Below are 26,770 nucleotides of genomic sequence, written 5' to 3' on the forward strand. Positions count from 1 at the left end.
CTATTGAGAGGAATGGAACCTGTGTAACTGCTAATTTGAAAAATGGTTTATTCGTTCTCACAAGTAACCAGGTTAGTACAGTTAAAGCTAACTCGATATGTGAGAACAAGAAGCCACATGATGAATGTATACATTTATTGCATAGGCGGTTAGGGCATGTAAACTTTAACTCACTACGTAAAACAGTGGAATTAGTAGAGGGAGTTAAACTGAAGCCATGTAGTAAGTATTTGAATTGCAATGCCTGTAATCAGGAAAAGAGTAAGGCAAGTCCGGCAAACAGGATAAACAGCTTCAAAACAACTGTACCTTTGGAAGTTGTGTTTGCTGATTTAATTGGACCCATGAAACCAAGTTTAGGAGGGTCATGTTATATTTTAAGTATATTGGACCACTACTCTAGATATGGTTTTTGTTATCTGCTTAAGTCAAAGGCAGATACTTTCCAACAATTTGCAAACTGGCTGAAGTTCGTGGAGAGAAAAACAAAGAGAAAGGTTCAGTGCATAATTACTGATAATGGTACTGAATTTACAAATAAGTGTTTTGTTGATATGCTACAATCAGCTGGCATTGAGCATAAACATTCAGCCCCTTATAGGCCTCAACATAATGCTTTTGTTGAGAGACGTGGGCAAACGTTACAAGCCATGATTAGAACCATGTTAAAAGATTCTGGCTTAACAGATAGACTGTGGGGGGAGGCAGCAAAATGTGCAAACCATGTTCTGAATATAGTTGTTAATACTTCTACTGGTAAAATACCATATACAATATGGCATGGTAGAAAACCAAACCTTGATTACCTGCACACGTTTGGCACCCCAGCTTGGGTCCACATTCCTGCACAACTCAGGAGTAAAGGCCAACATAGGGCTAGGCAATTATACTTCGTAGGTTACGAAGCTAACCATAGATCCTATCGTTTCTGGGAACGAGGCACAACTAATGTATATAACAGTGCTAGTGCAAAATTCCTTGAGCACGTTGGTTGGGATAGGTTAGAGCAAGAAGCTGTTAATACTGATCCTCTAGTGTTTGAGGACTCCTCTGATAACGTAACTAGTAATGATAATACATCTCCTGTAAATATAAAAGATGAAGAGGAGATAGGGGAGATAATAGATGAATCAGAGGAAGGAAAGGAGACAGAAATTCAAAGCCCTGTAATTCCTTGGCGTTCAATGCGTATCAGACATCCACCTGATCGCTATGAAGCAAGTGTAGTATGTCAAGTTAGTGTAGAGCCATCTAACTATGATGAGATCAGGATGTATCCTGAAAAAGAACAGGCATCATGGAAAGCTGCAATGAACAGGGAGTTGAAGTCTTTGCAGAATCTTAAGGTTTATCAGAAAGCAAAACTACCACCTGGTGAGCAAGCTATAGGTTGTAAATGGATATATAAAATAAAGAAGGGTGTAGATGGAACTATAACCCATAAGGCACGTTTGGTTGCACAAGGTTTTGCCCAAACTACTGAGGATTATGACGAGGTGTTTGCACCCAGTCTAAGGGCAACTACTTTAAGAGCAGCTTTAGTATGGGCGGCTAAAAACCAATATATGGTTACCCATGTAGATGTTGAAACTGCATATCTACATGCTCCATTGCAACATACTATTTATTTAAGAATACCACCAGGATTGACCAGTGATAGAAACCATGATTGTTGGGAATTAAAGAAAAGCCTCTATGGATTGAAATAATCGGGCTATGAGTGGAATAAATGTATAGTTAATGAGTTGAGTGCATTAGGTTTTGTAGCCAGTAATGCTGATCCTTGTTTGTTTAGAAGAGAACACAATGGAGCATTATCTTTTCTCTTATTATTCACAGATGATATTGCAATAATAACAAAAACTGAGTTAGAAGCACAAACTATCATTTCAAGATTGCAAAATAAATTCACAATTAGAAATCTTGGAGAAATTAGCCACTATTTGGGGTTAGATATTGTGAAAACAAATAGGGGTTTTAAGGTGTCACAAGCCAGTAAAATATCTCAGTTATTAAAGAGATACAATATGGAAATGTGTAAACCAGCTAAAACTCCGATGGCTATGGATTTTAAGGACACTAATGTTGAGAGTCCTGTATTTGATAAGACTATGTACCAATCTTTGATAGGAAGTCTTATGTATCTGAGTAATTGGACTAGACCTGATATTTCTTACTGTGTAAACCAATTAGCCAGGTACAACAATAATCCTACTGTTAGACATTGGCAATCAGCTAAACGAGTATTAAGGTATTTGAAGCAAACTATTCACTACTCGTTATATCTAGAGCCAAATCGTGAGTTAATCCTTACTGCATATGCAGATGCGAGTTTTGCCTCTGATTCAAACACTCGTAAATCTACTTCAGGGTTGGCTGTAATGTTGGGTGATTCTTTAATTGGATGGAAGTCTATTAGACAAAAAACACATAAGCTTATCTACAATGGAGGCTGAATTTTCATGTCTATCAGTGTTATGTACAGAACTGCTAGTGTACAAACAACTATTGTTAGATATGGGTTTAAATGTAAATGATCCATTTATTGTGTATGAGGACAATCAAGCTGCGATAAAGATGGCTAATAGTGCTGCAGTAAGAACAAGATCTAAACATACTGATCTTCGTTATTTAAATGTCAGACAATGTGTCAAAGATAAATTAATACAGTTAGAGTATTGTCCATCTGATGTAAATATTGCAGATCATTTTACGAAGGTACAAAGTGCTGTGAAACACAATGCTAATTGTGAAAGAATGTGCATAAGATTGTAAGAGTTATATATTATTCTACCCAAAGGGGAGAATGTTAGGCATATGGTGTTAGCCTACAATGTTGGGTTGAAAATATATTAACCATAATGCTATGTCTTTAAGAAGTTAATTGGCCAATGGGTGTGTAAGTGTTCTCATGGCCATAAGAGGAAGCTAGGAACGTAGCTTCTCTCTCTCTCTGAATTCACTGATCTCTACTATTACTGTTTTTGCTCTGCTGTTGGTTTACTACTGTTGTAAACCTGAACTGTGTATTGACCTCTGGACCGGTAAGAAGACTTTGTAGTTTGGATTACTCTTTGGACTGTTGCTATTGTGTATGACTTGGACTGTTTATTTATGACTGTGCATTTTTGTTTTTACACCACCTCAAAGTAAAATACTTTTTGCTTTTAGAACTCAGTGTATTTCTGTGTGTGACTTTTACTGCTCTCAGTGCCCTTCCTTGTCTGTGCAACTCTTTGGTAGCACAAGGAGACCTCTGCACAACAAATTCCTTAACAAGGACTAAGTGTGTATTGTCTTATATTTTGAAGTCACTGTCCATAGCATTGTTTTTGAATAAAATAATTGAATCCTGTGGATTTTATATGTCCTTATTGCTAAGTGATTAGTTTTTCAAAATTAGAAAAATTTTGGCCCTTATTCAGTGGGTTGAAATTGTGAATTATGAATGAGTTGCTTATAGAGTGTGGCTTATTAACAATAAAATAATGGCCATCCTTTATTGAAACTTATAAAGTTTCATGCATGTATGGCTAACTTAGACTCAACCTTGCCTGTGCTATATAGATAATAGACAAATCATTCTCCACAATTTCAGTTCAGTCCTTATAAATTTTGTTATTTTCTTTTGCTAAAGGTTTTTTTTGTCCATTTTATTACCTAAAAGCAAAATGAGTCATACCAAAGTCAATAGGAATATAGAAGGGCTGTGTTTATACATTACACAAAAGCAGAAATTATGATTTATTAATTGCATTGGCTTAGTTTCATCAAATACTAAACCAAAATCAAACAAATAACAATATGATTTAGCATTCTGTTTGAATCTAGCAAAGAAGTCTTTATTTTTACGTTGACTGTATTTATATACCAGGCTTAACCTATTTACCAGATTTACTCATTTTTCCTTATTTATATAATATATTGAAAATGGAATATCTTCTGATGACTATACATGCAAACAAATCATAGTTAGTACTAGGGCTGTACATTTGCAATTTCTTGTTCTTAAATTGGCCTGCTTAAGTATATTGTGTGAACATAGCCATCGTGCATGTATGGTTCACAGTGGTTATTTGGAGAACTAGGGGGCCTGTTTTCAGGGTAGATGGGGATTTGAAGAACCTTAACACATTCTTCCCAGCCCTAATTTTTGTTAACAAGACACAACAATTTGAGGAATGCTTTGGAGGGACGTGGTGGCTCAGTGGGTTAGGACGCTGAGCTTGTCGATCAGAAGGTCGGCAATTTGGCGGGTCGAATCCCGAGTGCCGCGTAACATAGTGAGCGCCTGTTACTCATCCCAGCTTCTGCCAACCTAGCAGTTCGAAAGCACGTAAAAATGCAAGTAGAAAAATAGGGACCACTACGGTGGGAAGGTAACAGCCGGCCACATGACCACGGAGACGTCCTCGGACAAGCGCTGGCTCTTTGGCTTTGAAACGGAGATGAGCACCAGCCCCTAGAGTCGGAAACGACTAGCATGCATGTGCGGGGGAACCTTTACCTTTACCTTTCCCTTGGAGTCCAAAAAGTGAAGCTGCAAAGCTATCTAACATGGAAAGAAGAACTTTGTCTAAATGATATGTAAATTGCACACTGAATATTTAGAGATACATTTTGTATATTAGAGTGACTTCACAAGGACTGGTGAAAGGAAGCTGGCAGGAGTTATGAAAGACGGTGTTAACTCTGCAAATAGATACTACTTAAACCGCTTCCGGGATGCTTATAGACAAGCAGTCATAGGTAAGACAGTTGTTCTATTTTCACATCAAATGGATAAAGCATTTGTATGAATGAGCCAAGCACTGAGACCTCATCATCCCCAATTGGCCCTTCGGGCTGGTGGAAATGACTGAGCAAATCTTTTTCTTCATTTCACTTCCCTTGTTCAGAAAGCAATAAACCAGTGATCTTGATATGCATGTCTTAAGTTCTGATCAGAACCTAATTTAAATATTTGTCAAGAAGATATAAATTATGCTACTTCCTCGTGATTAAAGATTATTTTTAAAAATTCAGTTTAGATTTATAGTGCTGTTTGAAAGTGCTTCCTGTGTAATTGTTGACATATGTTGGTTGAATTTTCTTTTGTTTTCCCAAGTGTGCTTTGTTTGAGTTTATGCCATCTAGAATATATTATTTTGGAGATTCTTCATATTAATGAAAAATGTATTATATGTTATTTGAATATAGTTTTGATTGGTTCATTTTTAGCTGATTCTTCTTGAAATATGAACAATTCTTTCCTTCTAATATTAGCCTATTTATTTTTAAGTTGCATTGATATTATTTTTATTTTTTTACCTAAAATGGCTAGAAGGAGGGTATAATTCATAACTATACCCCAGATTTTCCCCAATTATGGCCAAATTCTGATTTGTAGGTTAGTAAAGCATGACAGATAGAAGCAGCCTATCAACAATTGTGTACTATTTTTATAATATTGAATATTTAAAACCTCCGCTCATTCCGCCGGGACCTGAAGACCTGGCTCTTTGAGCTTTCGGGCCTGGACTGAGGGTATTAACTGGGGTTTTAATTGGTTTTTAATTAGGATTTTTATATTCAAGGTTTAATATAATCATTTTAATTGTTTTAATTTTTGTAATTGTGGTATTGTTTTAAAAAACCTTGTGAACCGCCCTGAGTCCTACGGGAGAAGGGCAGTAGATAAGTCTAATAAACTAAACTAAACTAAACTAAAATTTCTTGGTATAATTTCTGCTGTCTGTGCTTAGTTCTCATTTAATCATTCTATGCGTTCTGTGTTTGTCTAGATTTAATGCAAGGTATTCCTGTGACAGAAGATCTCTATTCCATATTTACCAAAGAAAAAGAGCATGAAGCCTTGCACAAGGAAAATTTGAGGAGTCATCAGGAATTGATTAGCCAATTATTGCAGAGTTACATGAAATTGCTTTTACCAGATGATGAAAAATTTCATGGTGGTTGGGCACTGATTGACTGTGACCCCAGGTATGCGGAGTCTAAAATATTTGATTATATAATTCTACATTTTTCCACATTGTCATAGGACAGTGAATCATAGTCATTGTCTTTTATGCAACTACTATTATTTTGTTATGAATTCTAAGTGAATAGAGTAAAGAAGTTGACAATATGAATACTGTTGAACAAAAACAGCAGATTAATGTAAGATCTTTAAAATCAAAATCTTACTACTTTCAGTGTTAGTTAGAATTTATTACCATTTCTTTTCAGTATGGTTGGTACTTTATGTATAACTATCATATACAGAACTGCAGTTTGGCAATTTGATTTTCACCAGCTCAAGGTTGACTCAGCCTTCCACCCTTCCGGGGTCGGTAAAATGAGGATCCAGATTGTTGAGGGCAATATGCTGACTCTGTAAAGCACTTAGAGAGGTCTGTAAAGCACTGTGAAATGATATATAAGTCTAAATTGCTATACAATACTTGTTTCACTCATAGTCATTTTAGTAATATCTATTACCAATCTTGAAATCTCAAGTAGATTCAAAATACTAGTCAGTTAATGTACTTTTTGAGCTTTAAAGCACTTTAAAGTTTGGGATTTATATAGAACAGAATAGAGCTGGAAGGGACCTTGGAGGTCTTCTAGTCCAGCCCCCTGGTCAAGCAGGAGAACCTATACTGTCTCAGACAGGTGAATATCTAGACTCTTCTTAAAAAATCTCCAGTGATGGAGCACCCACGATTTCTGGGGGTAAGCTGTTCCACTGGTTGATTGTCCTCACTGTCAGGAACTTTCTCCTTAATTCCAGCTTGCTTCTTTCTTTGATCAGTTTCCAACCATTGTTTCTTGTCCTTCCCTCTGGTGCTTTGGTGAACAACCTGGCCCCCTCTGCCTTGTGGCAAGCCCTCAGATACTGGAACACTGCTATCATGTCTCCCCTATTTCTTCTTTTCTTTAGACTAGCCAAACCCAAGTCCCGTAGCTGTTCTTTGTATGTTTTAGTCTCCAGGCCCTTGATCATCTTAGTTGCTCTTCTCTGATTTTTTTCCAAACTATCAACATCTTTTTTGTGATATGGTGACCAAAATATACTGATGGACTGTTTATCCTGATGTGCTGCTGAGATTTATTTGTTGCTTATTCTGATTGTTTAGCATAAAATATTCCGAGGATTCATTCTTTGGGGGGTACTCAGTATGAGGGGTCCTTTGTGCTGTCTGAGCTTGCTTGTTTTGTTGCAGACATTTCACTACCCTAACTAGGTAACGTCATCAGTGCTAGTAAGGAGTCCCTACTAGCAAGCTCAGAGAGCACCAAGAACCCCTCATTTCAACCCTGAGCTACAAATATTCTCCTTCATTGGTACTCAGTATCTTTAGACTTAGTAAATGTATTATGGGAAGCATATTGTCATATGGTTCTGATAAATGAGACAGTTCAAACAAAACAGTTACCGTATTTTCTGGCGTATAAGACAACTTTTTAACCCATGAAAATCTTCTCAAAAGTCAGGGGTCGTCTTATACGCCGGGTGCTGAAACTTTAGGGACATGGCTGGCTGGAAAACCTGGAGCGGATCTCCCATTTGGTCTGCGCAGGGAAAGCGGGACCAATTGGAGAAGAAGCTGCAGTCTGTGATTTTTTACAGGCTAGGGTCTGGGCGTCTTTCCTTCTAAAGTTGAAGAGCAGCTGCAGTCTATCCCCAACTTGAAAGGCAGGTGGGGAATGCAGCAGCCAGAGCAGCTGCTTAGCTCTAAGGACACATTTGACTCAGGAACTGGGCGGGCTGGCTGGAAAACCTGGAGCGGATCTCCCATTTGGGAAAGCTTTAGAGTGAATTAGGAAAAGTTTAATCCACTTGCACTGTTTTATGTTTACATGTTTGATGACAAACAGCCTTATGTTTATAAGTGACAGTTTTCCTACTAAGTACCTGCATGTCATAAGCATTTGAATTAAAATTACTATATTAAAATCAAATCTGATGTTTTTTAATTTTTATTTGGTGTGCGTTGGAAGAGGGGTAGTCTTATACGGCGAGTATAGCCCAAACCCTATAATTTAACAGGAAATGTAGGGGGTCGTCTTATAAGCCGGAAAATACGGTATAGAATGTTCTTGCTGGAAAGTTTTTATTTGTGTGTTTACTTTATGGTCCCTATTTGGTGCTAGAGAAAGTACTTTTCCCTCATATTTTCTAAGCGTAAGGTTTTATTCTGTTTTTGGTCCTACTGTTAGTGGTTTTTAAACAGTTCTTTAATCATTTTGTTTTTCATTGTGTGATTTGATGTTCATGAATATTTGTTTCAAGAATGAAATAAAATCATTATAATGCTACAAGCCTTGTGACTGTTTACATGAGAGGCTGCTGTATCATGATTGCAACTTCTTGGGCTTAGCTGATGCTAGTGTGAGATTTAAAAACCCAAAATTTGATACTCACAACTCAAAGACAAGTCTGGTTAACAAAAACAAAGATTTATTGAAAAGAAATTGAAAATAATAAAGAAAGCATGCGTTTGCAAACGCGGCCTCTTAGACCCTTCCCAAATTGGATTGGGTTCAAAGAGTGCACTGAGCAAGTTTCAAACCAGGCATTTATACTTTCTTTTCTCAATACATGCCCCCCTAAGAAACTTAAGTTAGTCTTTGAAGTCATTTACATTTCTAAAAGATCTTCTTTGAAGCTTTTTACACTCAAAAGACTTATTGTAACGACTGTCGACTGTCTTACATCCGTCACTACAGTATTTTATCTTGTTTACTTGCAACCTTGGGATGTTCCTATCTTCTTTGAAGCTTTTTAACATTTCAAAAAAAAACTTTGTTGATTACCATTTGTGAGACCTCTGTCTGAGCAGGAAATAGATAAACCCACATCTTAGTGTTACATTTGATACAATTCATTGGTGTTACATTTGATACAATTTATAAAAGAATAACCTTTATTTATTTTCCTTTACTAGCATAGCAATGTAATGAAGGATAAAATAATTAAGAGCGTTTACTCTCTAAAGGACATCCACACTAGGAAACTAGTTCTTCAGCAGGTAAAGGACCAGCTGAACAGTGTGTGTATGTGTGTGAATCCAGTGAGATGAATGTGCTCAGAACAGGAATCTCAGAATGTGGGGCAGGAGGCCAATCTGCCTCCTGCTTGGCTCAGGAATCGGGAACTGTGTTTATGATTTATTAATAAATGTTTCCATCCTTCAAAAAGTGTTTATGAGATTTATGTTTCAACATTTTTGTTATTACTTTTTATTTTAGCCTTACTGATGCTACGCACAGAGATGTGGATGTTCTTCTTCTACTTTCTAACTCTGCATACTACGTAGCCTAGTAAGTCATAATTTTCATTTCACATTGTAGACTAGAGGTCCCCAACCCCTGGTCCGTGGACCAGTGCCGGTCCATGGCATGCCAGCAACCGGGCTGCACAAACAAAGCCCCATCCGCGGGATGCAGGCAGCACACAAAACCACGCCCCTTCCGGTCCACGGAAAATTCCTGGTGCCCAAAAGATTGGGAACATCTGTTGTAGACTAAGTTGTCAGAAGTGCATTATCGATGGTTTCCCTATGAATGAAGATTTAATTCTAGGCACTGTTTTTCCCCCCCTTGTAGCTATGATGATGAAATAGATAAAGTCAATCAGTATCAAAGGCTGAGCCTTGAAAATTTGGAGAAGATAGAAATAGGTATGTACTTTGCATTCTATGTCCCTTTTTCTTGCCAGGGCAATTGGAGCATATCAGTAATTGTAAAAAAATTTTTTTTTTCTCTTGTATAATGATTGTAACTCTTTGTCATGAAACAAATGAACAAATATTTTGTTTCCAACTGCGAAAACAAACTCATGAATAGTGGCTCTGAAGTTTAGCTGAACTGTTCTGAGTAGGTTGCAGTTAGTGAAGTGAACCCAGGAACATCTTAGTTGTTCCAGGTTCTGGCCTAGGTAAATTCTTACCAGGTGAGTAAGCAAAACTGGTGCATTTTCCTCTTTTTCTCTCTGCTCCCCCTCTGTGTGGCCTGTGAACTAAAGTGCCTTGTCTTCCCCCTTTCCCTTTAGTTGATGCTGCTGTCTTTGAACTCAACTCCTCATAAACAACATAAGCCAACTGCCTGCCTTGTCATGGGGAGGGGGTGGGAGGTGAAATATACTGTTCTTAAGGATGGCATAGGCCAGGGGTAGGCAACCTCGGCTCTTTTATGACTCATGGACTTCAACTCCCAGAATTCCTGAGTCAGCTGACTCAGGAATTCTGGGAGTTGAAGTCCATGAGTCATAAAAGAGCCGAGGTTGCCTACCCCTGGCATAGGCTAAAGAAGGCTGAATAAGGAGCGAACTGGAAAAAACAGGAGAGGCGGACCAGTTGTTGGCTGTACTGGGTTTAATAAAAGAATGGCTGTGGCCCGGAGCAGCCATAGCATGTACCAACTTTTCCAGGGATTCCCTTCTTTACCTGTTTTGTTACTGCAAGTGGCTGTCTCCATGTGTGCAGTGCTATGGAGTAATCACTGTGATTTAAGATTTTAAAGTGATACAGTCGAAAAGGTGGTGAGCTTTTATGAAAATGTTACCTTGCCTTTTGCCAGGGAACTCAATTTCTTGCTCCTCTTTTATTCTTGTAATCTTTCTATAAAGTAGATTAATTTGAGAGGTTGAATGACCAAAAGTAATTGGTGAGCTTCATTGCTAAATGGGATATAAACCAAATTCTCTGCAGCGACAATATTCACTACTACCACTCACTGGTATAAGGAAGAAAAAAATACAACAAAACCTATGGGATTAATCTTTTAATGGTGTATAACTGAAGCGGTAGAACGAAGTCACAGCATACAGTTCAGGGATAAGTGGAACCCAATAGTAGTTCATTCCAGCTGAGCTAGGAAAGTCTTTGTTCCTGGTTGATATTGTTGTGAGTCCTTGCCTGCCAGCAGATCCGGCAGCCGAGTCAGATGAATCGGATGAGGGGGAAGGGTTGCCTGGGGTCACATCAGAGTCTCTGGAAGGCTCTGAGGAGCACGAGGACTCAGTGCTAGATGTGACACTGGGCCCATCTACTCATGCTCAGGCAGAGAGACAGCTGGGTTGGGGGCCTGAACCGAGCGAAGACGAAGAGCAGCGGAGGGCGGTGGGGCGGCTTTCCAGGAAAAGTAAAAGACACTAAGAAGCCACGCCCTGGGTGGACTATAAAGAGGAGAGGCGTGGAAGGGGCTGGTTGTTGAAGGCAACCGTTCATGCTACGTCTTTGTGCTTCTATCGTTCGGATTTCTTGCCTCAGGATTTTTGAATATTTAACCAGGTTTGTCGGCTTTATGTATATTTGAGTGACTTAAACCTTGAGCATTCCAGCTGAGAACTCAGACTGAATCTTGTTTGTTTCAACAGCTAAAGGACTGGTTGGAGTTTTGTTCCATAAAAGTTGTGTAAAGATAAAAGGGATTTATCTTACCAAGTCCTGCCCTGTTCAATGTAAAGGGTTTTTTCCTTGTGAGTAAGCGGTTGAGCGGTGTTCGTGTAGGCTGGGACAGAACAGCTATAATGAAGTGTGTTGTTTAAAAAGTAGACTCCGCATTCCTGAATTGTTATTTTTTTTAACAAGGACCCGAACCAACGTTCTTTGGAAAACCCAAGTTCTCATGCATGAGGCTTCATTATAAATACAAAGATACAAGTGGGTACTTCCATACGCTTAGAGCTGTGGTGCGCAGCCCTGAAGAGGATGGAAAAGGTAAGTATCTACTTTTTGGAATGAATCGAATCAGTTTAGAAGTTTCTGAGCAATTACAATGTAGCTATGAAAATAAAATGGGACATTTAAATAGCTGAATAAGAAAAATAACTTGTTTGAAAATAAACTGTATTTTAAATTAATTAGCCAATTTAATTACTGAATTACTGACACCAGAACTCTGCCTATTCCTGCTTTTCACCAACATCAGTTCTTCTACTAATTTTTGAGCAGAGAGTACATCTCTGGAAGGGCAGCATACCCATTCAAGAGAAATTTGGTACATTTGCACCCTTTCAATTATACTTCACTAATTATGCCATGCATTTTGCAGTATGTCTCAGACAACAGATGTACCAATTGAATCAGTAGTACATGTGTCTAGTAGAAATCTTCATTTTTAATTTTATCTGAAGGATAAAAATGAATCTTTGCAACTAAAAATAGCTTAATTCTTTACTTTTTGCTTAAGTACCTAACTTCATTAATATGTGAGTCATTTGATGTAAAATGAAGGTGAATTTTTCATGTGAGTATGAAGTACATCCTGTATTACTTTTGGAAGACAAATATATTCCAGTAAACTGTCATTAGCATTTAGTGAAGAATATGCTCTCTTCAGGAATTCTGGATTAATTCTTTGAATTTCAGACACTCTTCAGTGCATTGCAGAAATGCTGCGAATCACCAAGCAGGCCATGGGGTTAGATGTCTCCATTATTGAGAAAAAACTGGAGAGGTGAATTTTAATTTTTTCATTTTCATAAATTCTCTGACACCTAATTTACTTTAAGCTACAACACTTGTAGTATATACTACAGATAGTCCTTGACTTACAACCACAATTGAGACCAGGATTTCTATTGCTAAGCAAGGTGGCTATTAATGCACCTAATTTTACAACCTTTTTTGGCACATTTGTTGAGTGAATCACTGTAGTTGTTAAGTGAACTATGTGATTGTTAAACAAGTCCAACTTTCCCTTTTGACTTTGCTTGTCGGAAGCCGGTCGCAACTCTCGGGATACAACAACCTGAATTTTCACGTGATTGTGGAGATATTGCAATGGTTGTAAATGTGAGGAATGGTTGTCAATCACTTTTTTCAGTGCTGATGTAACTTCTAATGGTCACTAAAGGAATAGTTGTAAGTTGAGGACTACCTATACACCAGCCATCTGTTTGTATTAATTACTTTCCTGCTTTTATGTAAACAAAGTATGTAAATTTTGATACTTTGCTTTTGGGGTTGAGTATTTACAAGAAAACATCCAAGTTCAGAGGACACCAAGGAGTCCAAAAAGTTCTTAAATAATTATATTACTTGAGGATTCTGTCTTGCAATATTGGGGATGTTGAGTGCCTTGGTGTTAAGGTCAACAATATGCTATGCTTAAACCCCAATAAACAAGCAATTGTTATATATCCAAGGTGCAGCAAAAGTCAGACCCTCTAACCCAGGGGTGTCAAACTTAATTTCATTGAGGGCCGCATCAGCATTGCGGTTGCCCTCAGGGGGCCGGGTGGGTATGGCCAGGGTGGGCATGGCCTACTGGATGGGCGTGGCTAGAGTGCGTATGGCCTACTGGGTGGGCATGGCCAGCTCTACATCGTTCGCATCAAGGGTGCCTATGGGGGCCTGGGCAGGAGTGGGACAGATCTGAGGGTCTCTGGCAGAAGGAGGGTCTCTGGGCCAGGGCCAATGCAGTGTGGGCCATTCCCTCACTGTTTCCAGGATGGCTTCACGGGCCACATGAAACTACTTCACGGGCCGGATCTGGCCCCCGGGCCTTGTGTTTGACATGTCTGCTCTAACCCAATCAGAATGCTTTATTATTTTTTTGCCAATGTTACTGTATCCTAGGAATGCTTAAAGGTCATGTCTCAAATGAGTAAAAGAAAACAGTGTTTAAAAGAAAACAGTAACCAATTCAAACATTTAATGTAATTTATGTAATAAATTGTGAAGCCTGACTTTTGGTATACTGTTTTTATCATACGAGTAAGAAAGGAAGTTATTAGTTTTCTCACTTTTTCAGGAAAAGCAGCAAACCACATGAGGACATCATCGGGATCAGATCCCAGAATAGAGGTTCTTTGGCCCTGGGGAAGAATTACTTAATGAACAAGTTTTCATCTCTTAATCAAAAAGTGAAACAAACCAAATCCAACGTAAATATCAGCAATCTTAGAAAATTGGGAAACTTTACAAAGACTGAAATGAAAGTCAATTTCTTAAAGCCCAATCTGAAAGTAAATCTTTGGAAATCTGACAGTAGTCTTGAAACCATGGAAAATGTCATGACTGATACTAATGCTAATATAGAATCGGATATTGAGATCTCGTCTGATAACGACTCATTCCATTCAGATGACTTCCTGACAAATTCCAGATCTGATGATGACCAGCAATTCATGGACTCTTTAGAGAACGGACAGATAGATTATGTCTTACCTAGTTGTGGTATTATTGCATCTGCTCCTCGGTTAAATAGTCGGTCCCAATCTGTGAGCAGCACCGATGTCAATATTAGCATTCCTGTTCCTTCAGATATCTATGTGGCACAATCTGGACACCAAATGAACAATGAAACAGAAGGCAAAACTTCTCAAGAAGCTTTGTCTGCTGAAAATACAACACTAGATATCACTAAACAGATTGATGTTTACTGTCACAGATTTGTCCAGGATGCTAAACTTAAGATGAACAGTGTTTCAGAACATGAGAGGGGTTCTCAAGAACTCCAAGAAGCAGTGCATGATATTAGCAATAATGCTCCTAAGGCAGCTGATTGTTTGGGAACTAGTAAGGCTCCTTCTAGACCATCTAAACTGGATGTATCACTTTCAGAGACAGGACCACAATATTTAGTGGTTGAACAGATGAATTTATTTCAGTCTCATAAAAGCCCAGGCTCGTCTATTGTTCTCGAAGGTGAGCCAGGGTTTCATGTGACTCCTTCACCAGCAGAGAATAATGGTAGCAGGGCAGTCTCTCCCTTTGCAAAGATACGCAATTCAGTGGCACAGGTAGCTAACATTACACAAGCTGGCTTAACCCAAGGAATCAACTTTGCTGTGGCTAAAGTCCAGAAGAGCCCAGCGGAACCAGAAACTATTAATGAAAGCCAGCAAAATGAATTGAAAGAAATGTTTACCCAGTGTCAAACACGAATAATTCAGATTTAGAGCTCAAGATCCAATTGTACATACTATTAAATACTGTAACATAAATTCTAGGGAAGAAAGGCAAACTGCCACCGAGTATTGGTATTAAGAATACCAGTAACAATGTTTACAGAAACTGATGGGAGAAATTAGTTGGGTTTTGAACAGGCTTCAGAACTGTTTTGTAGCGAGTGAGCGACAATAAATTATACTATAAACAGGTAACTCGCACAGCAATTGTTGACGTGCATGCTGCTCCTTTAGGTAATCGGATGCACAATTATATCTTTTGGGGCAAGTTTTTTATAAGTCTTCAGATTTGTGTAGAATATTTATATTAAGGGTCTGGTACTAAACACCCATTACCTTATTAATCTTGCACTGTACCAGTGAATATTTTACTCATAGATGGCATTCTATTTATTTTTCTCCAGATTTTATTTAATTTTTTTTAAAAAATTGTGTTCCTTGAACAGGTTTCATTCCTAAGGAAATGGTCACTGCAGAGGGAGTATTTTTTTTTAAATAAACATGCTTAGGCATTCTCCCTTTCCTTCACCAATTCCTTGCTTCTTTCTACCTCTGTTGATTTAATAGTTATGGTATCTAGAAGTTAACATGTTTGTTAAAGCTTTCAGGGTAGCTGCTGAAAGGGCTTTTCTAGCTGGAAAAAAAATTAATCCTCTTTTAAAAAATAAAATCAGTGTTTCTGGAAACCATAATGCATTATTTTCTAAGAAACTAGTTGCATATTCTTAGAGCGTAGTCTTTTGTGGATCAAAGCAAAATTCTTAAGCTTGATATCAAATACTGAGTAAAAATGTATCCCTGTGAGGAGATATTACTTAAACATATGCAAGGGAATAATTTTCAGTAATATAACTGACAACATACTCCTCCTCCATAATACCTTACTGTTGTCTAAAATGTGATCAGTGCAACATGCTTGAGAAGTTACTGTAGCTACAATCTTGACTTCAGCGGAGAAATGAAGTTGTATTTAAATACTAGCTCATTTCTTAGAAGCAGTTGCCCAAAACAGTCTTGTGATGAACTATAATAGAACGTAGCAGCAGAAACAACACTGAATGCAGTCTTGTTCCTTCATAACCTCTGTCCTTATTCTAGAACTTGGGTTTGTTAGTACACTTCTACTATAGCTAGGTTGCATGTGGTGTTCTGAACAGTTAATTAGTCAATTATATGTCTGAGTGTCTACTATATCAGAAGTGATAACTTACTTAAACTGTCTTTTGTGTGATACTTTTGTACTGTTTGTATTTTGTTATTTATTAATACTTTAATGTGTGTTCTTTTGAGAGTACCTATACATTTAAGTATATTTAGAATAAATATACAATAAAACTGTTGTTTTAATGTGGGAAACAAGAGCTATTTTAATAAAAAAAACACTATGCATTTTGGTGTATATGGTTCAGAATACTAAGGATCTTGGTTGATTTCTCATTTACAAGACTAAAGCTGCTTCTCTGCTGCCATGTTTTTCCTTAGACATCTTTTATTGTTTTTGGGGAAGCAACACATTTAATTAGTAAAAAAAAGTTCAGAGGATGCTATTTTGATACAGTGATTGTGTCACAAGAGCAACTGCACAGATCTGTCTGGGGCAGGGGTCAGCAACCTGAAACAATGAAAGAGCCACTCAGAACCGGTTCCCTCACAAAAGGAATAACTGCGAGCCACAAAAAATGTGTGCACATGCGCGTATGCGCAGAACAGGGTTTGACTGAAGAGTGGAGCCAAGGCGAGATATGCACCTACCCTGCATATTTGAATTGATTGGTTGAACATTTTTAGTCCCACTTTTTTTTTTTTTTGGACTGCACATGGCAGAGGACTGGGAGCCGCGGGTTGCAGACCTGTGGTCTGGGGCCATAAAGAATAGGATGTTAATGAAGTTTTACTACTTGGTAACTGATTGAAGGGATGTCTAAATGACTAGCATGAACACTTGCCACCGCTTTTCCTCAAGGTAGAGGGAATTGAAAATATGGTTAGCTGATCAGCCATAAAAGCTGATGTAAATCATATTTAAAAATTTGTTTTTCTGGTAACATAAGACTGTTATTTTTACAGGAAAGAGTTTACTCTTTTATTCCTACTGAATGTTCCTGAGTTACATATTCTGAAAATACCAGTAGGTCAAATTCATCTTTCTGACGATTCAGATCAGTAATGGGATACACATTTCTTTGAAATTTTATTCTATACTGTCTTTCCTTGCTGTGTGTTATCTGCAGTTATTCTAAAGTTCAGAAAGTATGGCCTGTGTATATTCATGAAAAATTGTTTTATTTTAATTTTAATTCCATTTATATCCCGCCCTTCTCCGAAGACTCAGGGCGGCTTACAAGCTTAGCAGTAGCCTTCATTCTATGTATATGCCTGCTTATTAGGGCTTTCACACACACCCCAAGCGGCATTATTACAAAGTCAGCTTAATTGCCCCCAACAATCTGGGTCCTCATTTTACCTACCTCGGAAGGATGGAAGGCTGAGTCAACCTTGAGCCTGGTGGGATGCGAACCTGCACTAATTGCAGGCAGCTGGTGTTACTTAAGGAGGCATTAGCCCACTGCTCCACCAAGGCTCAATGCTACTCTGGATACATTGTAACTCTGTAATGAAATTGTGGGTCCACAAGGTATGTTAGAAAGCTCAGCATTGTCACTTGTTAGGTTGTATTTTTGATATAAAACTTCATTTTAAGATACTGCAAGGGTATAATCTGCAAAGCTGTCTGCCTTGGGATATAGGAGGCAGGAGTATTAGTTATGCTTGCTGTTTTGAGTTCTGTACATATAAAAAAATAATGGTGGAATAAAATAATTCAAAATAACCACTGAAACAAATTGAGGAACTTAAATGTTAACCCAGCAAATTAAAGTGTTAACTAGCAATGCTAATATCAGTAGGTAGATATCTACGTTAAATACAATCTCCATTTTGATGGTCTTAAATAAAGATGACAAAGATACAGCTAACTCTATACTGATTTTACACTTTTACATTCTGGGTAAATAGTAATTAGTAAATTTATGACTATTTATGGAGAGCCATTTTCAACAAATTGTACTTTCTACTATGATTTTTAGACCAATCCCATTAAAATCTGGTATGTGTTCTAATACCATACAATGTTTGTTATAATAATTCTTAGTAAAAGTGTGACATCATTTTTATAGTAAAACTTTAATATCAAACAGATTTTCCATAGTTGCTAATTTGGTTACAAAACAAACTCCAAAATTTTTCAGTGTTAATCTGCTGAACACCATAAATTGGGTTCATTTGAGAAAAGAGCCATAACTTTGATATAAATTATCTACAAAACCCAGTATAAACATAAGCTCTATTCATATCAGCTCTACAAATATTAAGCATGTTTACAGTCTTATAAACATGGGTACTGTTGTCCTAAAGTTCATTTCCGTTTACAGATTTTTGCTGCTGTAATCTGGCTTTACGTAGTGCCTCCAATTGCTTTGCTCTTAGCCATCTCTCTCTTGATAGTGTTGTCTGCCCAGCACTGAGAGAAAGGAACCTGTGCACAAGAAACAGAGATAAACCTCTTTAGTATCTATATAGTACTAAAACTCTTGATTCCTTTAACCTTTAACTGGGCAGAACAGTGCACCATAGGACAAAACTTTGACCAAGGTACTTCAAATGAGCTAACTTACAGAATGCATTCCAAATCTAGGAGCCATGACTCCTGTGGAATTGAAATTTGACTAATTTTATAAGAGGTTCCCTAGGCGATTGTTTGACTATGCTGTAGAGTTCAACATGGGCTATTTTCAAGGCAGATAGATACATCTCTGAATGTATCCCAGATTTGCTGGTGAAGGCAGTATATCAGAAGGTTTGTCATTCTTGGACACGGAGGAATCTGATAAGGAAGTATCTCTGAAATGACCCAATGAGGAACAGGTTGTGTAGTACAAACGAAAACCTTTACTATAATCAAAATGAGGCAACTATAGGAAGCATATAAATAAAATCTGTGTACAGAGAAAGTCATACCCTGAAGCTCATTAAGGATTGCCTCAAGTCCATTTCAACTGTTGGTGAGTACAGGAAAACTTGTGTACACTTTTCTTGGCAGCAAGTGGCTTATTGTTTATTCCTGGGACTGGTTCATGATTTCTTGCCTAGCCATCAGCCCTGGAATTCCCCGGTAATTCCTTCTAAGTACTAACCAGGTCTGAAAATGTTTTAGCTAAGGTAACATTTGCTAGATGCTGCTGTTGGTTGAAACAAAGCTCCTTTGGGCTTTACAAATAAACTCATCTTGGAATCAGATACTTAATGGAGCCCTGAAAAACAACCTGATGAATTCATCTCATTGAGTCTCAACATAGCGTCTAAGAAGACTGCAACATGGAATGTTACAGGGATATATGGTGAAGAGTATGAATTAATAAAATAAAAATATATCCATTCCTTGTTTAGTGGCTACCAGGTTTAGCAATGGTATGCAAACATGAAAATTTAAAAAAAAATCATTTTCTCGCCAATAGACACATTTAGACCAAATTTTTGCACCTGACAAAAACCTTCAGGGTGAAAGTGATTAAAGTCTGTTGAGTTTCAGGCAGTCCTGTGAGCAGCTGGGGGAGTTCTAATCTAATCAAGGTCACAAAGCCGAGCTTGTTAACTTGCAGTTAGCACTTTTAGGGAAGTGCTCTGCGGCAGAGAAAAACAGCTTAGAATCATTCCACTCTGCCAGAGGGCCAAAAAAAAAAGGTATACTGGCTAGACCTCTATCTAAATGAGACAGCAGCAACATTTGTGGATCTCACTGAGGGGGAAAGAAGAAGGAAAGGGCTTGCTCTTTAAATCTCCAGGCTGATTTCCAGGAAACAACTGGAGGATGAGGAAAGGAATGTCTTTTCTCTCACTCTTCCTGTGGCATGGATGAGAAATATTCATGGTGTTAGCCATAAAAGCCTGCTGGGTAAACTTGGGCCAGTTACTCACTCTCAATCCAACCCACCACACAGGATTGTTTTGGGAAAATAAGAGGAGGAAAGTGCATTGGATGTGTTCACTATTTTGAGTTATTTGTAAAAACAACAGTTGGAATAAAAAACCCCCACATCCTTTCCAAACCTTCTATAGATTTTTCTGTGCAATCATTCTTTAATGTTATCTCTCGTGTTCAAAAAAAAAATTAAAGTCTTGTTGGAGGAGGATTATTTGTCTTTCTACCTTCTTTCTGCTGTTCTAGTCTGTTTTATTTTCATGATTCCTGGGATGCATTTTCATTAGCCAAAGACAGCTTGGTTTCTGAATTTGGGATGATGCTTCTACATGCAAAACCTGACCGATCCAGATAATAACTGGGACAAATTGTCCTATTAACTATTTCATCCACACTGTGGTTGTATGGCTGGAGCCATTGTCTATGTTGGTCCCATCACTTGGTCCATAAGCCCTTACTTCTACTTGTACTTTATTATGCCTTTTCTTTCTTCCATTGAAAATCAAAGCTTGAGCTGTCCTATCAGCATAAACACATGTCATTGTTTTAACCAGGAGCAGGGAAGCAGAAAAGGGACAGAAGATTGTGTTATCTCCAGAAAGTTTTTATAGCTTACTGAAGAGGAAAAGGAGTTTTGCTCTTTCTAAAAAAATCTCTACATCAGTTTCAGGGGGGAAAAAAACCACTTCCACCCCCATCCAAACAAAATCAAATAGGATAAAAGAAAGGGCTTTTTTTGTCTTTTTGCTTGACTACAAAAATTAATGGAAAAGATGAGTTCCCATTCTCCAGACCTTTCCATGTGACCTTCCTTGATTATTTAATATATTCATGGAAAAATGTACAAGGAAATGAAAGCAGAGTTGTTAGTTGGGAACGTGGATGTTATTTCTTTTTCAGCTAATACACTGAATATTAGATGACATGATGTAACAAAAATAATTGATCTTAATGTACTGAAGGCCAAGATGCCGGACAGAAAAATGGAGTGAATGATCAAAAAAATTAGATGATTTAAGGTACCTTGGCATGTTCATTCAAAACTAAAATGTGGATGCAGAAATTTTAAAATTTGCAAATGCTGGTTTTAAAGGAATGAATGCTTGTCAAAAGAAGTGAAAATGGCTGTGTATAAGATCACACGCTTTTGCAGAATGATACATGGGAGTTCGATATGTCAAGAAATATATAAAATAACGTGAATATATTGGAAACGGCTTGCTCAGTATTAGGTTAGAGTTCAACTCTGTGCTAAACAAGAAACTCTGCAATTCAAAATTAGGAAAGAAAAGGAGTGATTACTTAAAAATAAATGAAAGAAAAGTAAATTAATGAAGTTCCAGGTGGAAAAATGCATGTGCTAAAGTGCTGAGTCCAAGTCTGTGATCGCTTTAGTAAGTGATAATTCAGCAAACTACTTAACATTTGTGCCCTTACCTTGCTACCAGCAGAGTTCTGTGAAGATCATCTGCTGTTATACTCTCAGGATCGTTTTTACGCATTTCTACAAAATCATCTTCTACTGCCTGTTGAAGAGATTGATTAAAAGCATTATCACTTAACTTAGATTTGCCTCCCAAAGTCCAGAAGAAGATTGTACTATAATTTTCTCCCTTCAAATGCAGTGGTTTTGATGTGACAGTGCCATAGTAAAGCAATTTTCTACCATATGAACATACACTCTTCAGTCATAAAATATTTTCATATCCCACATATTTCCATAAAAAGAGGCAGAGTTTACTAATTTATATAGGGTCAAGATCCAGCTGTGATTTCACAATGGTCAGGGAAGAACCATACAATAAATTTCCATTACAACGCAAGGACCATACGAGGAACGCTTGCTTGATGATGATTAAAAATGCTAAGTTCATTTTTTAAAAAAAAATCATTGTTAATGACAAAACTAGTTTTTCAGATGGTGTGCCTTTTCTATCCCAAATTGGCAGTTTTTAAACATTTCAAGTGTTCCATGTTCCAATGGAGCAAAGCTTCTAGCCTTTTAATGTTCTACCACAGAGTAACAGAAATTCAAAACAAGCTTCTTCCTCCTAGCAGTTTTGTTGCTACACTAGGCCATCATCCTAATCCTAAAAAAATTATTTGTCCCAATCTGAACACTTAACCAGGAAATGATGATTTCTATACCTTTGTGACTTCATCTGATATGCTATAATCCAGCAGTCTCAACAAGCTTAGATAGATGCGGAACTTGTTGAGGATTGATGGCAGCACAGCTGTGAGAAGGCTGTTCATGTGCTCCTCCATATTAGGGGGAATGAGCTCCGGCTGCAGATGAACTTGGCAATCTGACTGTGGAAATAAAGTTTAAATCATTATTTCACACTTCAGTTAGTAATACTAAGAAAGTAGCAATTTCACTGTGACTAAACACCAAAACTATTAAGGGTATTTTTTTTCATATTGTCTCTGAAATTGTCCTCATGCTAGGTAGAGTTGTGTCTTGAGAAATTAGAAAACAATTAATTCAAAAGTCTTTTTAATCCAATCAGTTTAAGGTAAAGGTAAAGGTAAAGGTTCCCCCGCACATGTGTCCTAGTTGTTTCCGACTCTAGGGGCCGGTGCTCATCTCCGTTTCAAAGCCGAAGAGCCAGCGCTTGTCTGAGGACGTCTCCGTGGTCATGTGGCCGGCATGACTAGACGCCTTCAGCGCATGGAACGCTGTTACCTTCCCACCGGAGTGGTCCCTATTTTTCTACTTGCATTTTTACGTGCTTTCGAACTGCTAGGATGGCAGAAGCTGGGACGAGTAACAGGTGCTCACTCTGCTACGCGGCACTCAGGATTCGACCCGCCAAACTGCCGACCTTCTGATCGACAAGCTCAGCGTCCTAACCCACTGAGCCACCGCGTCCCTAATGCAATAGTATCCTAATGATTGAGGATTTTAAAAATAATATCCAGTCATACACTTTAATGTTAATTGATCTATATATGAATGTTGTTTAGATTATTTTTGTTCCTTCCAAGGTTTACAATGCCAAATTTTCATAGAAGAGCAATGTATTGCTCAAGTACAGTATCTAGTATGAACCACTGATGTACAGCACGGTTATCTTTGTATCCTTTCATTCTTCTTTAAGAAATTACGAAGTAGGAAGGTCAGGGAAGCTTTGCTATACCGGTAGGAGTGATCTGCCCTCTGAAGTGATAAGGACATTAATGTTGCACGGGAATTCCATCTGATGGTAACTGAAGTCATAATCCACCTTCTGCCAAGTTATCAAGTGGCCCAGTGCTTTCACATTGTGAACACCTAAAAAATACAACAGTGAAAAAAGAAAAAAAGATGGTCTATTATAAAAAAATTCAGATATAAAATAAAATATAGCATTTTAATTGTTAGTCTTCAATCATTCTGCCCTATGAATTTATATGTAAACCTAGTTCCTAGGTAAAATTCCTTTAGGCGTTAGGAAGATGAGCAAATTATCATTGGGAACTAGGAAAAATTCTGCAAAAATGCATTTTTTGCTTGCACAATCAAGTACGCAACTGTAATATTAATCAAAGAGGAAATTATAAATTATTACAATAAATACAATGAACATTACAATGCAATACTCTTAATATGATGTTTTAGAAGTTAAAAAATTAAAAAGAGCTTCCCTCCCCCTAAAAAGTAAACCTTATTGTTAGATCTAGGGTTGCTGGTCTGAAACAGCAACCTGGGTTAAATATAATTTAAAGAAGAGAATATCTTTGCAGAAACCTTAGTAAATTGATGTTTGATTTTCTTAACTTGCTTCCAGAGTAATTTGACATCAAAGTGACCAACATAAGATTATTTTTCTAACTGGGAACGTGGCTGGATGGTTTTCTGAAATCCTGTTTCATTTCCTTTCCCACCATAACTATGTATTGACTCAGGAAACCTGGACTGCTGACAAACTGATATTAAATGGATTTTATGCATTCTTAATTAGGGGCAGAACCAGGTGTAAAACACAGAAGAGTGGAAGGAGGCCTGGGGGCTCTATTAACACCACTCCATGTGTCATATCAATATCTTCTGCACTACCTTTACCTCATCATTACCCAGGCCACACAAGACAGTTCTAGAATTCCCAGCTGCTGACAGACACTAATCCTTTTACAACATATATTGCCAGGTTCTGGCAGCAGTATTTAAATCTGTCAGATGATGACCTGTGCCACAAACCAGCTTTATTGTTTAATTTGTTAGTTAAGAATCTTTTGGGCTGTGATAGATTTATTTATTTATTTTATTGCATTTATATACCGCCCTTTCCCTGAGGACTCAGGGCGGTTTACAGGGAATTAAAATTCAAACATACAAAAGTTAAAAGCCAAGTTAAAAAATATTAAATTAACCCTGTACTATTAAAACCCCCAATTAAAATAATTTTCTCCTCAGCCTGGGCCCGAGAGCTCAAAGAGCCAGGTCTTCAGGCCCCGGCGGAATGATCGGAGGTCGGGGGCAGTCCTCAGCTCCACCGGCAGCTGGTTCCAGAGGGCAGGCGCTCCCACTGAGAAGGCCCTATCCCTGGGTGTCACCCGCCGGCAATCTCTTACCGGCGGAACCCTGAGCAGACCCTCCCTGTGGGAGCGCACTGGGCGAAGGGCGTTTGAAGCCGGCAGCAGGTGTTCCCTCAAGTACCCCGGACCCAGGCCATGTAGGGCTTCATAGGTAATAACCAGCACCTTGAATTTCACCCGGAGGGCAACCGGAAGCCAATGCAGCTCGCGGAGTAGAGGTGTTACATGGGAGTATCGGGAAACCCCCATTACAACTCGCGCGGCCGCATTCTGCACCAGTTGAAGCCTCCGAGTGGTCTTCAAGGGCAGCCCCATGTAGAGAGCGTTACAGTAGTCCAAACGGGAGGTCACAAGCGCATGAGTAACTGTGCGTAGGGCGTCTCGGTCCAGATAGGGACGCAACTGGCGCACCAGGCGAACCTGTGCAAAAGCCCCCCTGGTCACGGCTCCTATATGATCTTCAAAATTGAGCCGTGAATCCAGGAGGACGCCCAAGTTGCGAGCCCTATCAACGGGGGGTAAAACCTCACCCCCCATCGTTAGAGGTGGAATAACTTGGTTAACCCGAGATGCCGATATGCACAGCCACTCAGTCTTGGCGGGATTGAGACGAAGCCTGTTTCTCCCCATCCAGACCTGAACCGCCTCCAGGCACCGGGACATCACGGAGAGGGCATCACTGGGTTGGTTCGGGGTGGAAAGAAAAAGTTGGGTATCATCAGCGTACTGGTGATACCCCACCCCGAAACCACGAATGATCTCGCCCAGCGGCTTCATATAGATGTTGAACAGGAGAGGCGAGAGAACCGACCCCTGAGGAACTCCACAAATGAGAGGCCTCGGGGCGGATCTCTGCCCTCCTGTCAACACCGACTGCGAGCGGCCCTGAAGGTAGGAGGAGAACCACCGTAGAACGGTGCCTCCCACTCCCAACCCCCTGAGACGCCGCAGCAGGATACCATGGTCGATGGTATCGAAAGCCGCTGAGAGATCTAATAGGACCAGGACAGAGGAGCAACCCCTGTCCCTTGCCCTCCAGAGATCATTCACCAGCGCGACCAATGCCGTCTCCGTGCTGTGTCCGGGCCTGAAGCCCGATTGGTACGGGTCCAGATAATCAGTTTCCTCCAGGAACAGAGGGAGCTGATGCGCCACCACACTCTCAACAACCTTCGCCAGAAAGCGAAGGTTGGAGACTGGACGATAGTTGTTTAAAGCAGCCGGGTCCAAAGCAGGCTTCTTGAGAAGGAGTCTCACCACCGCCTCCTTTAATTAGCTATATATTAACTTTTATGCCTCCTCTGCATTTATTTAAAGTACTTATGTACATTGTCCAACTTTTGTTTTTATATCTTTTAACTTTTTAAAAATTGCTTGTATCCCATTCATCTTATGCTAGCTTGTGACTATAATAAAATATTTGGTTGGATAAGACCGGAAGAACGCCATGTGTTGTTACACCATTAATTTCTCTCTAAGGTTATATTTAGTATTTTTATCTATCAAAGACAGTAAAATCAAACCAAAACATTAAACATGGCTTTTAATGAGTGAGAAATAACTTTAGTTTTTCTTAAAATAATTTTTTCCCCAACTATCTAAAATAGATTCAATAGCTGAGAGCTGTATTGCAGAGAAAAGTTAGCAAGATGTGCGTAACTGTTCACACTTGTAATGCCTTACTTGCTAAAGACTGAATATTAGACTTTAAAATACATCGTATGTTCCTTTAATAGTCCTTTTCGTCTAACAAAGGGAAGATTTTTTATTATTTTCTTATCCTAAAAAAATAAGAATAAGAAAAGAATATACCATTCGGTGTATTTTTGTTTTGGTTCACTGTATTTAACAAATTGTTTCAAGAACGTCTCTGTATGCTTGCCAGAATGTAAGTTAATAATTAATAAGCTATGGAAAGCATGCCAAAAGTAGTTTCTGGATCTTTTCCTATTACCTTTAGTATAGTACAGGGGTAGGCAACCTCGGCTTTTATGACTCATGGACTTCAACTCCCAGAATTCCTGAGTCAGCTATAGCCCAGTGGGAAAAATAAGGGAAATTCTATGCAGTCAAGTCTGGGAGGATGTGACTAGGAGAGAAAGCTTAGAATGGAACAGTTGCCAATATTCCTAACAGCTACCCAACTGTCTATCCACAGAGATGTATTAGGGATTTTTCTTCTGGAATATTTTCCTCTGCCATGATATAATGTAGTCCATTGTTGAATTTTTGCCAGTTTTCTTTCCTACTCCAAGTTTTATCTTGCTCTTCCCTGTTTTCATTAATTCTGGCGAGTGACAGAGAGAGATGGGCATACAGTGTTCCAAGACTATTTACATAACTTCTGTCCAACATTCCATTTAAATGGA

The 26,770-nt window shown here is 38.6% G+C and overlaps 2 protein-coding genes across 8 annotated transcripts in view; one reads left to right on the top strand and one right to left on the bottom strand.

The window, feature by feature from the left end:
* The window catches only part of INPP5F (inositol polyphosphate-5-phosphatase F), a 53,152-nt gene extending 36,839 nt beyond the window's left edge, over window positions 1-16,313 (top strand). The window contains exons 14-20 of the mRNA XM_081328321.1: window positions 4,632-4,749; window positions 5,784-5,982; window positions 9,235-9,306; window positions 9,592-9,665; window positions 11,577-11,705; window positions 12,357-12,444; window positions 13,744-16,313. Coding sequence (XP_081184447.1) covers window positions 4,632-4,749; window positions 5,784-5,982; window positions 9,235-9,306; window positions 9,592-9,665; window positions 11,577-11,705; window positions 12,357-12,444; window positions 13,744-14,893 — 1,830 coding nt within the window. The 3' untranslated portion in view covers window positions 14,894-16,313. The remainder of the gene's footprint in view (window positions 1-4,631; window positions 4,750-5,783; window positions 5,983-9,234; window positions 9,307-9,591; window positions 9,666-11,576; window positions 11,706-12,356; window positions 12,445-13,743) is intronic.
* Window positions 16,314-18,066: 1,753 nt separating this feature from the next.
* Window positions 18,067-26,770, bottom strand: part of MCMBP (minichromosome maintenance complex binding protein) — a 32,934-nt gene continuing 24,230 nt past the window's right edge. For 6 of the 7 annotated variants that reach the window (XM_081329104.1, XM_081329106.1, XM_081329107.1 and 3 more), the window contains 4 exons: window positions 23,024-23,157; window positions 22,029-22,193; window positions 21,318-21,406; window positions 18,067-18,437 (listed from right to left, as the gene is read on the bottom strand). In XM_081329104.1, coding sequence (XP_081185230.1) covers window positions 18,311-18,437; window positions 21,318-21,406; window positions 22,029-22,193; window positions 23,024-23,157 — 515 coding nt within the window. In that variant the 3' untranslated portion in view covers window positions 18,067-18,310. The remainder of the gene's footprint in view (window positions 18,438-21,317; window positions 21,407-22,028; window positions 22,194-23,023; window positions 23,158-26,770) is intronic. The other variant, XR_014026605.1, reaches the window with a different exon arrangement.

Source organism: Vipera berus, assembly GCF_964194415.1.
Source record: "Vipera berus genome assembly, chromosome: 5".
Lineage (NCBI taxonomy): Eukaryota > Metazoa > Chordata > Lepidosauria > Squamata > Viperidae > Vipera > Vipera berus.